Below are 14,679 nucleotides of genomic sequence, written 5' to 3'. Positions count from 1 at the left end.
AGAGTGACGCAAACCAAGGACTGTCAAAGGGAACAATCTTTGCGGAAGGCAGAGAAGGGTGGTGGGGTGTAGATGGAGTTGGTGGAAGTGTTTAAGGATGATGCGTTGGATGCGGAAACTGGTGGGGTGGTAGGTGAGGACAAGGGGAACTCTTGTCTTCATTGCATTGTTGAGAGCAGTGGAGTGGGGAAATGAGCTGGTGCGGCAGAGGACTGTCTGGAAGACAGTGGCAGGAAGGAGAATCCTGCAAGCAAACCCACAGACTCCTACAACTACCTGGACTACACGTCCTCTCACCCCGTATCCTGCAAGAACTCCATCCCATTCTCCCAATTGGGAAGTTTGAAGAGAATTGACGAAGATGTTGGAAGGCTAAGGGTAGGTGCAAATTACTGCAAATGCTGGAATCTCTGCCAAAAACAACAAAATGCTGGAGATCACAGCAGGGAGGGCAGCATCCGTGGAGAGTCATCTCGACGCGAAACGTTAGCTTCCTCTCTATCTCTCTCTCCACAGATGCTGCCTGACCTCCTATTATCTCCAACATTTGTTGTTGAAAGGCGAAAGGCTGCGTTTCCCTGTGGTCCTCCGAGCCGGGAGGTGGCGCTGCAGCAGCTGTTTGAGGAGTGGTACGGTTGGGGATCTCGCTGTGATTGTGCCCCGGAAGTGTTAGTTGACTGGAGAGGCGGGGGGGGGGGGGGAGGGGAATCTTTCCGGGTCGAGTTCTGCTGCTCTGTCCCTCTGTCCTGGCGGCACCGTGATGGCGGCCTTGAAACCCGTCGAGTCGCAGAGCGGTTCCAGCTCCGGCCTGACCCGCTGGCAGCTGGCCCTCGCCATCGGCGGCCCCATCCTCCTGGGAGCCGGCGCCGTCTACCTGTGGAGGAAGAGGACGGTGTCGAAGCGGAGCGAGAGGAAAGCGCCGGAAGGCAGCTCCAGCCCAGTGCCCAAGGAGGACAGCGGCCGCGGGGAGAATGAGGCGGATGGTCTGGTATGGAACTGGGGCGGAGGGGCCGGGTAAACCCGGGAGAGCTGTGGTCGGAGGTAGCAGCACAAAGACTGAATCGAGGGAGATGTGGTTAACTAGAAGCTTGTAAAGGCACCTTGGAGGAGAGAGGGAGAGAAAGGAGGCAGATAATGAGGAAGAGCAGAAAATTATATCATAGAGCTGTCTCTGTTCTTTCAGTTGAAGATATCTACTTTGAATCATGTTTCCCATTTTGCGATATTTCAGAATGCTTGTGGAACTCTTTCCCCCTTGAAATACATATAAGTCTCATTCAATCGTAGAGTTGGCATTCAATAGACATAAGTGCGTTCAGAAAGACAAAGAGGGAGTATAAAAAAAAGAGCCTCGCAGCAATCAGGAAAGGAACTTGTGTATGCATGTAAATAGATGGACCAGGAGAGAGCAGATTAGGGACCAAAAAGGGGAGTGTGCTCACAATGGGTGTCCGTATAGTTGAGGTTTTAAATGAAAGGCTGAGTGAATGAACAATCTCAGACTTCTGCAGAGGACCCCAGCATCACCAATGCAATCTTCAGCCAATTCAGTTCACTCTATGGGATAAAAAGAAATAGTTGGAGGCACTAGACTTTGCAAAAGCTATGGACCCTGACAACCTTTCAGCAATAATACTAAAGGCTTGTCCTCTAGAACTTGCTGCACCCCTAGCAACATTGGCACCTACCTGATAATATGCAAAATTGCCAAGTATATCCTGCAGACCAAAAGCAGAATAAATCCAAACTGGCCAATTACTGCCAATCTATTCTTGATCACGAGTAAAGCGATGGAAGGTGACATCAACCGTGCAATCAAGCAGCATCTATTTACCAAGAGCTTTCTCATGGATTCTCAATTTGGGTTGGCCAGGGCCACTCAGCTCCTGACCTCATTATTACCTGGGTTCAAAAATGGACAAGTGAGCTAAGAGTAATGATCCTTGATATCAAGCCGAGTTTGGCATCAATGAGCTATAGTAAAACTGGAGTCAATGGAAATTAGGTGCAGGGGGAGAAACTGTCTGCTGGTTGGAGTCATACCTGGCACACAGGAACATCATTATGGGAGGTTGTCTTCTCAGGTCCAGGTGCATGAGTTCCTCATGGTAGTATCCTAGGCCCGTCATGAGTTTGGTAGAGGGGATATTGGCCAATGAATGTACAATGTTCAGTACTATTCACGACTTCACCGATACTGAAGCAGTCCCTATCCAAATGCAGCAACAGCTCAACAATATCTGGCTTGGGCAGAAAAGTAGCAAGTAACATTTGCACCATAGAAATGCCATCTCTATAACAGGCAATTTTACCCTTACCCTCTGACTTTGTGGTATTCACATCACTGAATCTTTCAGTATCAACGTCCTGGGGATTACCATTGATCAGAAACTGAACTGGACTAGCCATATAAATATAGTGGTTGTAAGAGCAGGTCAGAAGCTAGGAGTAACAACTAACTTACCTCATGTCTCCCTAAAGCCTGTCAACATTCAATAAGGCTCAAGTGAAGAGTGTGATGGGGTACTCTCCACTTGTCTGGATGAGTGCGGTTCCATTAACACTCAAGATATTTGACATCATCCATGACAAGGAGCCCACTTAATTAGCACCACATCGACAAACATCTACGTCCTCCACCACTGATGATACACAGCAGTGTGTACCATCTATAAAATGCACTGCAGAAATTCACAGCTCCCTCAGCAGCACTGTCCAAATCCATGTCCAGTTCCACCAAGAAGGACAATGGCAACAGATATATGGGAACTCCACAGCCTGCAAGTTCCCTTCCAAGCCATTCCTTCACTGTCATTAGGTCAAAATCTTGGAATTCCCTCCCTAATGGCATTGTGGATCTACCTACAGCACATGGACTGCAGTGGTTCAAGGAGGCAGCTCGCCATCACCTTGTCAAGGACAACCAGGACAGCCCAGCCTGTGACACCCAAGTAAATAGGAGTGAGTTTTAAAATAAGGGAATTGTTTGCTTTTGCCTTTACAAAGCCAGGCTATGGGAAAAGAGGAGGTAGTTGGGAAGGATGTAAAATTGATATGGGAAGGATCTATTGGTTAGGCTGTCTGTACTTAATGTGGATAAGGCACTGGGTTCAAGAGGTGTTTTCAAGAAAATTGAAGGAATTGAGATTGAGGCATTGGCCATAATTTTGCTATTCAGTTGTTGACACTTTACTCCCCCATTTGACACTTTTGATCACCTGCAGAGACTTGTTATCCAGTCTGTCAACAGGCCACTCACACCACTTGTACTATCTTTTGATCTGTCTGCCTATAAACTCTGTGCCTATGTGCTTTCCTTCAGTTCACCTGAAGAAGGAGCAGCACTCCGAAAGCTTGTGATTTCAAATAACCTTGTCGGACTATAACCTGGTGTCTTGTGACTTCTGATCTTGTCCACCCCAGTCCAACGTCAGCACCTTCACATCTTGGATGTAATTTTCAGTCATCCTGAGGATTGTGATGGTCACATAGGATAATGTTAGGAAATCAGCATTGGAATGGAAGGATAATTAAAGTGAGGAACTTTAGGGAGCTTGGAGGTCATGATAGCATGTGGATAAAACTGAGGTTCCTAGGAAAGTAGTGTCTCTTTGGACCTATTTCGCTGAATTTATACAATGCAGCTCTAAGGGTGGAGCATTCAGCACATTTGTTTATACAAATTACTGTGTGCAATTTATTTCACATTGAAATAATTTGAGACAATGAGCAGTCATGTGTGAAGGGTTGGTAGACCAGTGCTACAGCTCCTTTGGCTTTGAATGAAGATGCTGAGAAAAGGTAATTGAGAGAGATCTGAAAGGGAGAGAAAAGGAAAAGATATGTTGAGCAATGAGATAGTGTTGTATTTAATGAAAATTGATCTGCTTCATGGTGTGAAAGGTGAGGATAATTATTAGATTTCTCTTCTAATGCAAGTGTTCTTTGAGATTTCCATAACTATAAGCTCCCTCTTTGAAATAAATTCTATTTTATTGCTCTTTAAAACATGGAGGTTTTTAAAACGTCTTAAGTTCCATTAGTTTCTTGCCTTTTTTCATTCTCCTTGTACTTCCAGCCTTTGCTTTGATAATATTTTTTCCTCTTGATTTCATTTTATAATTTACATTTCAACTCCCCTTGTCTCATGTTCATTTCTGTACTCTTTCAACAAACTCCAGCTTTTGCTGCATCCCCGTTTATTGTGTAAAGAAATTTTATCAACTTCCGTTTAAATCCTGTTCTGATTTTCCCTGTAGTAAGCCTTCACAATTTATTCATCTCAAATTATTTCATTTGTTTGAAGACCTTTCTTTAATCCTGTCAATGTTTTCTTGCTAAAAAAAATGCCTCCACCCTTTTTGATAATGGTAACCTTGCATATTTTCATTGTTGCCTTTCCATTATTCTTGAATTTTATGTTATTATATTATATCCTTAAAATAGGGTGCCCTGGAACTGCAACATTTTAATCAATGTCTTCTGCAAATGTAGTAATTTCCTTGTTTTCATATTCATTACGTTTATGCAGATTCTTGTGCACGTTCACATTTGAGCACCAATTTTTAAAGACCTACAGAGAAACATCCTCAAGTTGCTTCTCTCTCTGCACCAAAATGTTTCCTTAATTGCAAATAAGTTTTGCACACTTTACACTTTTAGTGTTTCATGTTTTTCTGCTTTTAACTCCATCTTGTGTGTTAGCTAAATTGACTTTGCTGACCTTTCAGCACCTGTCTGTGGTCTCCAAGTCTTGCTCACAGTTTGGCATTGTGAGCGATTTGACATTCCTCATCTTCAGATTTAATTCCTCTGTTTTAACTAGAAAACAGCAGTATCTTGGATGAAGTCCTAAGGATCAGTGGTAATTTGAAAAGCATCGGCTTTTCCCTGGCTCTAATCAAAGAGATAAAAGAAAAGAGGAAAAGTGAGCAGATGAGCAATTAGTAGACAATGGTAGAATAGAAAGCATAAATTGGAACTTCAGGATACATTACCCTCCACTAATGTGTTTCTTTCCAACTATAATCCAGTCTATACTGAAAAAAAAAAGGACCTGTATAAGTGCTGTAGTTTTGGGAATGTCAAAGTGGGTGGTTTAATTTGAGGAACATCTTTTCATTTACGATGTTGAGGTGCTGACCAATGAGATATTAGCCTGACATTACTCATGTTCTTTAATATCTTGCTAACTTTGTCTGGAGTAGAGTTTATCAGTAATCAGAGTGCTTTGCATTTCTGATAGCACTTCAGAAACAAAATCTCTGCAACTTTTGTTTTTTTCCAAATATTTTGAAAAACAATTTAAAATGTTTGGCTATTATATTACTTTTATCTTGCTAATAATGTTATGTGCAAGTCTTCTGATTCTGTATTTCCCTTTGGTGTCACACTGTGTTGAGTGCCATTGTACCATGTTAGAGCACTTTGTGTGTTTTATCATATTACTAAGTTCTTTTAGTTTCTGTTTCAGACATGTTGAATATAAGACACTGACAGTTGTGTATCTAGCAAAATCCATTTCCTTTTAGCAGGAGGATAACGGTGGCAAGAAGACAAATAACAACTGGCAGCGATTATTCATCAGTAATAAAGATAAAGGCAAAAATTACTGCTAGTGGTTTTTTGAATAAAGGGGCAAGATAGTTGCTAAGTGGTTTCGAAATTGGGCTGGGATTATGATGTGGTGGCTTGAGAATGTTATCCATTTTAAATTTCATTTTCTTCCCTTAGAGCTTGTTAGACCGAGCCCAAGCTGCAAAGAATAAAGGAAACAAGTATTTTAAAGCTGGCAAATTTGAACAAGCTATTCAATGTTATACTGAGGCAATTGGCCTGTGTCCAGTGAATCAGAAACAAGACCTTTCAACGTTTTATCAGAATCGGGCTGCAGCATTTGAGCAATTGGTATGTAAGACTCTTGGACTTTGAGTAACCATAGACTGACTAGCTTCCACATACAAGTGACACTGCATCTAGCTACGTTTTTGTGGCCCTACTCATTAAGTATGCAGGCCTTCAAATTCTTCTGCATGAATGCCTGGTAACTTAAAAGGGCAGGTTATGGCTGGCCTGCATGGGAAAATCCAGTGCTCAGGCTACTAACCTTGGAGAAATAATGTCTATAAGGATGGCATAACTAATATGCCAGTTGAATATTAACCTTGAGTTTGGTATTACCATTTGAACCAAGGTAGCTGCATCCAAGCAACGTGTAGTTAGTTGTATACTATAGAGTTCCAAAAAAAACCAGAAAATACGTTTTGATTGAGACTCAGTGGTAACAAAGAAGAATTCTATAAATTGGCTTACCATACCTTTATTGATAAAACATTTAATAGAAGAAAATGTCCCACGTTAGGGATGTCCTCTTGGTCCAATTGGTCCCCGTACACTGGCAATCCACTGTCAAAGCCCACAACAATGTCTTTTTAAAATTTGTATTCCTTTTTGCAAGGGAGGATGGGAGTATTGTTTGTGCTATGAATTTTATGACCGTATACATTTAGAAGTTGCTACAGTTAACCCTGTGCCTCTATTTGTGTGTGATCACTCGAGCAGAACCCCACGGTCTTGATATCTGCAGCTTCAAATCAATGCACATTGATCTAGAAGTTAAGGTAAATTTTACAGTGTCCCTTAGTATCCGTTTATGTGACCTGTATGGCACACAATGACATGGTACTTTTGTACTATTTAATCTTTTTCTTGAGGGTGTGTGTCACACCTATTATTTTGAAACATAGTATTTCTGGTAAATTTAGGTTTTGAACTGGTGAAAATTCTTTGTTGTGACATAACAATGTGTACTTCTTTGCTATTTTAGTTTAGCTGCACGTTTTTGATTACTTTGCTGTTCTCTTTATGGTACAATCCTACCATAGATTTTAATGGAAATTGATCATGCTCTAACTTATTGTTGTCTACATTGAATTTTATGAGGCATAAAGTGTGGTGCTGAAAAATCACAGCCAGTCAGGCAGCATCCGAGGAGTAGGAGAGTCGATGTTTCTAGCATAAGCTTGTCATCAAGAAGAGCTCCTTGACCAGTTGTGCTTTTTCAGCACCACACTTTTTGACTCTGATCTCCAGCATCTGCAGTCCTCACTTTCTCCTCAATTTTTTGAGCAATTGACTTCGAGTATGAATATACTTGACATAAAATATATTGTAGCAACAGACTGATGGATGGTGCTTAGTTTTTCTTTTGGGACTCATTGCCTGATTTTGCCATTACTACATGAAGCATGTCAAACTTAACAATGACTGCAAAGACTATGAACTGCTGTTCTCTTAATCCTCCTAATCATTTAACAATTGACCTTCCAGTCAGCAGATGTAAGATGTTTGCTTTGAGAATTCCTTCAACTTACAGCATTGTATTTCAAACAGCCTGTACAATTGCAGGGTTCATTAAGTTTCCCACTTCTATGTGGGCTGGAGAAGGCTTGAGATCAAGCAATTTCACCTGTCTCTTAACTTGCTAACTGAAGGTGAAGGTTAATAAATTTGCCTGGGTACTTGCATTCTAACCAGAGTGGGGTGTTTGCTCTACTTGTATCTCCATATTGATGAAAAATGAGTTTTATTGAAACTAGTTGACTATCTAGGGTTTACCTATTTCCCTAATCAACCTGTTCAGAAATCTTTTTACACCCTTCTGGATCAGTGGAACTCGAACCTGGCTCTCTGGCGGTCTTTTGGTTTCTCAAACTGCAGATCAGCCATTGCTGTAACTATTTGGCAAGAATTGTTTTCAAAATTTATACATGAAGCCACTTCCTGTGCAAAGTTAATCTAAACTATTGAGGGTATAAGTGCATATGGAATACTGCTGCTTCAGTGGCATGAACCTTGTGGCAGTCATGCCAACAAAACTCAGAGTTGTCAAAAATTATTCTTCTGAAACTGACAAGTTAGAGGAATCCAATCATGATCAGATTTATGCATCAATTCAGAAATTTTCATCAATGATTTATCATCTTCAGAGGGTGTGCTGTTGGAATATTTCCAGACTGCAATCATGGGTAATCAATTGAATTGAAACAAACTTCTACTCGTGTTATCTGTCTCACAATAAAAATCTTTCAAAGTTTACTCCATGTGGTTCAGGTATAATGGATTATTAATCAGCAGTGCTTACTTCATAGTTACTGGTAAACCCCCATAATGGTGATGAAAGGTAAATTATATACTTAAAGAACACCAATGATAATTCCCCATTTTAAAAGTATACCTATGTGTTTAAAAAATTGTTGATTTTAGCTTCAAAATTGAAACATCACTTATTTATGATAATTTAACTTGTGAAGAATAAGGTTATTCACTTTGGTAGGCAAACAGAAGCATAGGCTATTTTCAAAATGGGGAAAGACTTTGGAAATGTGAAGGGACTGGAGTCCGAGTTGATAAACTAATGCATGTTTTGATAGTGCATTCTACTCTGTTCTCAAACAAAATCACCAATTCAGTTTCATCATATAATAAATTTATCTTGCAGCAAAAATGGAATGAAGTTGCTGAAGACTGCACGAAAGCCGTAGCACTCAACCCGAAGTACATAAAGGCACTGTATCGTCGTGCAAAGGCATATGATAAACTAGATAATAAGAAGGAATGCTTAGAAGGTTTGTGCTTTTTAAAATCTAATGTTTTTTTTGTTCCACTTAGTCGTAATGTTTCTCCCTATTTTTTTCTGGTGGTTCTTTGCTGGAGTTCTGTTTCACAAATTCTATCTGCCTTCTGATATCTAACCCGTGACTACAGAATCACAGAATTGTTGTGACACAGCTGAAGGTGTTTCGTCCGTTATGTCCAAATGAGCCGTGCTGTTCTTTGCCTTCATCGTGTCACCCTGTTACCTTTTCAGATAATAGTCAAATTTCATTTTGAATATCTCAATTAAACCCGCATCCACCATATTCTCAGGTGCATTCCAAAACCTACCCTCTTGCTGCATTAAATAAATTTTCCTCATATTGACATTACTTCTTTTGCCTTAAACCTGTGTCCCCTTGTTTTTGATCTTTGTACAAGTAGGAACAGTTTCTCCCTATCTACTCTATCCAATCCCCTCATGATTTTGAATTTATCTACCAAATCTCCGTTCATTCCTGCCCCCCCACCCCCATTCTTCAGACATAAACCTAAGTTTATGTTATGGAGCAAGTGAAAGTTGAACCAGGTTTCCACGTATACAGTTTTCTGCTGCAGTTACTTAATAGAAATGTGAAGGAGGAATTATGGCTGATTTTTCATATCCTTTCTTCAAACTTCTGCTCAATTTTAATGCACACTCAACCCAAGGTGAAATCTGATAACTCTGAAACTGAGCCTTCAACAGTCTGTTGTGATTAACTTAACATTACTCACTCATGATTATGAAAGGTCAGGCAGCATCCGAGGAGCAGGGGAATCGACGTTTTGGGCATAAGCTCTACATCAGATTCTTGATGAAGAGTTTATGCCCAAAATGTCGATTTTCGTATTCCTCAGCTGCTGCCTGACCTGCTGTGCTTTTCCAGCACCACACTCTCGACTCTGATCTCTAGCATCTGCAGTCCTCACTCATGTTTATCCCAAATTTCTAACTATTATAATCAACGTGGGATTGTAAGGCTGCAACTGCACTGTATACTTGGGTCCGTCAAATCTAAAACAGCATTAAGTCAGGAATTCTAACTGCTATCTCCTGAACTGGCGGTAAGTGCAGCTTTCCAAGATGAGTGAAGTAATGAAATGCGGTTTAACATCCAACTAAAGTTTTCTTTCCGCACATTGATAAATTACCTAAAACTTCATGTTTAATTGCAGTTATACATATATGTCCAAAGTCGTTTCGCAGGAGTGTTATGAAACAAAATTGTACAATGAATGGCATATGGTAATATTGGGGCAGATGGCCAAATACTTGGTCAAAGAGATTGGTTTTAAAGAACATTTTAAAGGAGGGAGAGAGGAGGAGAAAATTAGGGCAGAAACTCCAGAGCTTAGAACTTAGACACCTGAAGGCAAGGCTACCAATGTGAAACAGTTAAAATTGGGCATGTCCAAAAGGCAGAATTGGATGAGCTCAGGTTGTGTTGCTGCAAGAGGTTATAGAGATAGAGGGTCAAGAGTGTGATGCTGGAAAAAACACAGGTCAGTCAGCGTCCGAGGAGCAGGAGAAATGATGTTTCGGGCATAAGCCCTTCATCAGGAATGAGACTTAGGGCCTGGGGGCTGCAAGATAAATGGGAAGTTGGTTTGTGGAGGTGGGGGGGGGAGGGGTATGGTGTTTGGCTGCGGGGAAGGTAGCCGAGAATGTGATAAGTAGATGAAGGTGAGGGAGAAGGTAATAGGTCGGAGAGGAGGGTGGAGCAGATAGATGGGAAAGTTGATAGACCGAGTCAAGAATAGAGTGGTTCTGGAAAAGCATACCAGGTCAGGCAGCTTTTCCTGCTCCTCGGTTGCTGGCTGACCTGCTGTGCTTTTCCAGCTCCACTCTAGACTCTGATCTCCAAGACTCACTTTTGTCAAGGTGATGGACTGGTCAGGAGGGTGGTGCAATTTAGGAGAGACAGGGCGCCTACTTGCGGATCATTTCAGAGAGTGTCTCTGGGACTACACTGGGGAGACAGGAAGCCTACTTGTGGATCATTTCAGACAATGTTTCTGGGACACCTGCACTAACCAACCCCACTGCCGTGGCTGAACACTTTAACTCTCCTCCCATTCTGCCCAGGACGTGCAGGTGCTGGGCCTCTTCCATCATCACACCTTTACGACCTGACGTCTTGGGACCCTGCAACCACAAGGAATCAATGTGGATTTCACCAGTTTCCTCATTCCCCTCCCCCCACATTATCCTAGTCCCAAACCTCCAACCAGGCACTGCCTTCTTGACCTGTACATTAACTTTCCCATCTATCCTCTCCACACTCCTCCCCAACCTATCACTTTCTCATCTACTGATCATATTCTCAGCTACCCTCCTCCCCCACCCCCAATTTATCTCTGAGCTCCCCAACCCGGAAGCCTCATCCTTATGATGGGGTTAAGCCCAAAACATTGATTTTCCTGCTCCTCGAATGTTGCCTGACCAGCTGTGCTTTTCCAGCATCATACTCTTGACTGATCTCCAGCATCTGCCGTTCTCATTTCCTCCGTAGCGATAGAGGGGCAAAGCCATGGAGTAATTTGAAAAGCAAAATGAGAATTTTAGAATATAGGATGCAGATGAACTCGAATTGTCTGAATAAGGACCGGAAGCAAAGATTTGACCAATCTCAGATTTGCAAAGTGTGGAATGTGGTCAGGAGTGTATCAGGTAAGTGAGAGATAAGAAAAGCATTTCAACAGTTGAGCTGTGACAGGGTTGAAGCCAAGTTGTGTTATGTTAGTGAGAACTGGCAATCTTACTGATGGTAGAAATACATATTTTGGAATTCATTTGTAGCTGTAACATGCCACCATGTTTGCAGACAGTTGGTTCAGGCTCAGCCAATTGCCAGAGAGTTGGATACTGTTAGTCACAGAGAAAATAGAATTTATAGGAGAGATCAAAGGCAATGGCATTGGTCTTGCAGCGATCAGTTAGAAGTTTATTTGCTTCTTTGTTATTAGTTGCCAGTCAAGTAATTTGATAATTTAGCAAAAGTGGAGGAGTCAAGATGTTGAGGATGAGCTGGATGTCATCAATGTATATGTAAAAACTAATGTTGCTTCAAATGATGTCACCAGGAGGCAATAAATAGATTAAAATTAAGGGTGGAGCAGAATAGTTTGGCCAAGTTAGTCCATGGTTGCAGACAGAGAAGATGAAGGGGGTTGGTGATTCACCTTTGTCATTGGCTGTCATGGTGATTTTGAAAGCTCTTTGAGTCCTGTGCCAGAACAAAAACCTGACAAGTGGTTCCGACATGGGGTTTAGAAAGAGAATGAACATGGACCTAAGAGGCAACATCTTGAAATACTTTAGAGAGAAAATGGAAGTTGGAGAGTGAGTGTAATGGGCAAGATTTTTTTCTGAGAGATTGTTGATGATGGCCAATTTTAAGAGTCCAAGTTGGTCCTTGATCAGAGAAAGCTGTTAACAATATCAGCTAACATGGAAGCCAGGAAGAGAGATGTGTTCAGCTTTTGCTGGAGGTAGGGCTGAGGAATGAGGTGATATGCAGAAATATGCCCACAGATGGCATGAGGGACGATATAAAAGAGCAGTGTTTGGGCAGGGTACCTACACAGGAAATTGGCCCAGTGGACTCATGAAAAGGAGGGAGGTGACAGACGCAGCTAATTGGTGTCGATAATGAACCAAAGTTGCCAATTAGCTCCACTTACTGTTGGAGATGAAGGTGGATCAGGTAGATGGGGGAATTAAAGGTTTTGCAGTTGAAAAAAAAAGGTGAGGGATTACAGTATAATCCTGAAATAGTGAGCAGTTTTAATTTACAAGAGCAGGCCCAGAAGTTCTTTACATGGTCCAGCCAGATCTGTCAATCATCAATCAGTGGCTGCTGTTCTGTTTAAGTCTGCACCTTTTGGACCTATAGCAAAAATGAAAGCTGACCCAGGGGATGGTGTGTTAAAGGGCAATGGTTTTATTGGGGACTGGAAGTTAGAACATAGATGACAAATTAGTAATCGTAGAAATGTTGGGATGAATGGTGGGGCCAAGTCTTAGGGTTTGTGATTGTGAAATTCTTGTTGGCAGCTGTTCTTTTTCCAAGGATGAATAGAGTAGGATTTGGACATTGAAGAGGGGATGTGGGTGCAGAATGCTATAAGGTAATGATTGAAGCTGGCTTTGTCTGTCATTGATATGTTGTAAGTCACATTGAGATTCTGCACAGTATTTTTGTGGGAAAGAAGTAAACACCACCTCAGAATAAGGCCGTGAGAGGCTGCTAAGACTTTTTAGCTTGTAGTTATTTGTTTTTATTGGTTAAGGTAAAGAATATTTTTGAAAAAAGTTGTCTTCGTGGAATAGATCTGAGGTGCAGTAAAACTTCCACTAATGTGCCCTGACTGCAATCCCATAATGATTCTGTATTACATTATCACGATGTCTCTCTCTAGGTCCTTTAATGGCTACCATCCATTCACCAGGCTTTTGGATCTATGATGTTTAAGCTTGAAATGTTTGCCTTTTATTTTATAAATCAAGAGATTAAATAGTAAAGGGATTATATTTGGTTATTATACGTCACCTATGTAAGTATTTAGAGCTTCTTTTCCTTTTTTCAAAAAAGGACAAATCTGACCTTGAAGTTTAGCCACATGTAAACTGTACATGAAAGCTCTTGAGGCACCACAGCACTTTGTTTCTACACATTAGCAATGTTTAATCAGGTCAGGGATTGTTCTGTCAGTGTGTTCAGATTTCAAAATGTAACCTTGGCGGAACTTAGAGTCTGATTATACAACTGACAGACGTGTCTTACAAGATAAAAAACACTTTTTCAGTAAACATTGCTCTAACTGATAATGGGGTTAAGGCCCATTGTCATTTGTTTGTTGTAGATGGTAGAAATAAGTAATTGTTTATCCACTGGGAGAAGCAAAATAAAGAACAAACTACAAATAATGTACATAAAACAAAATATCTTACCATCTAAGATCAGTCAGCATGTGTGTAGAGATTGAATGAAGTGACATTGACTCAATGGTTGCACTTCACTACTTTTTGTGGTTCAAGTTCCACTTGTAAGATATTAGTATATAGTCAGCACTGATTAGTTCAATTCTGAAGCAGCTGTGCTTTGGGGAGGGAATTAAACAGGCATGTCTGCTGTCTTGGGCATAAATGTGCCTGATTCCATTGAGCAGAATGGTAACTTTGCATGTACTGTTTCTTTGAAGAAATTGCTCTGCAATTTCTTGCATTACTGCAGTTGTATTTTGGTGTTGTGCTTGAGAGAACTGTAGATACAGTGGCATGCATCTGCAAAAATATTATCAAATAAACTTTATTTAAAATTGTGATTATAGTCTTTTTAGTTATGCATTTTTGCATAAGTTGGCAGTGTGCAAATCTATATTCATTTTTCTTTGGTGGTGTTTAATTATTAAAATACAACAAACTTTTTAATTACCCACACTGATGGGGCCAGGAATGTGTCAGTTGATCAAATATACCAGGTGATCAAGAGGTTCACATAATCAATGTAACATCATATAGGAATAATAGAAATGTAATGTAGGGGATATGTACATCACTGTTATTTTATACTTACAGCATAAATCATTTAAATAATAATGCACCTTTGCCTTTAATAAAACTTGTCGGCAGAGAGCCTCCTTGCTCGTTTCCTCAACTGATTATTTGGACCTCGGAGATCATGATAATATAATAAATTTCCAGTATTTGAGGTATATGATTTTAGCTGGGCTATTGAGAATGCTGGTTTGTGAGATGCTGGTTAAAACAAGGTTTGCTATCCATTAACTGGAGTTAGATCCTCAAGTGGTTGGTGTGCTTGTGGCAAAATGGCAAGATATTCTAGAGCTACCTTCCTGCTAGGTATTCTAGAGGCCTAATGCTCTAGGACGTTGGTTCACATCCTAATATGAACGGCTGGTAGATTTCAAATTCAATTGATTATTGAAAATTTGGAATTCACAGCTATTCTTCATAAGTGACAAGTCAGTTATTGTCAATTGTTCCATCACAGTGTCGTTCAGGAAAGGAAATTTACT

At 40.8% G+C, this 14,679-nt stretch overlaps 1 protein-coding gene across 1 annotated transcript in view; it reads left to right on the top strand.

The window, feature by feature from the left end:
• Positions 1–715: 715 nt before the first annotated feature.
• tomm70a (translocase of outer mitochondrial membrane 70 homolog A (S. cerevisiae)) overlaps positions 716–14,679 on the top strand; it is a 30,219-nt gene continuing 16,255 nt past the window's right edge. Inside the window, exons 1-3 of the mRNA XM_072585445.1 lie at positions 716–988; positions 5,734–5,907; positions 8,501–8,627. Of these exons, the coding sequence (XP_072441546.1) occupies positions 761–988; positions 5,734–5,907; positions 8,501–8,627 (529 nt within the window). The 5' untranslated portion in view covers positions 716–760. The remainder of the gene's footprint in view (positions 989–5,733; positions 5,908–8,500; positions 8,628–14,679) is intronic.

Source organism: Chiloscyllium punctatum, chromosome 15 (assembly GCF_047496795.1).
Source record: "Chiloscyllium punctatum isolate Juve2018m chromosome 15, sChiPun1.3, whole genome shotgun sequence".
Taxonomy (NCBI): domain Eukaryota; kingdom Metazoa; phylum Chordata; class Chondrichthyes; order Orectolobiformes; family Hemiscylliidae; genus Chiloscyllium; species Chiloscyllium punctatum.
Note: the sequence above shows the minus strand (reverse complement) of the source record. Positions and strands in the feature narration are given on the sequence as shown.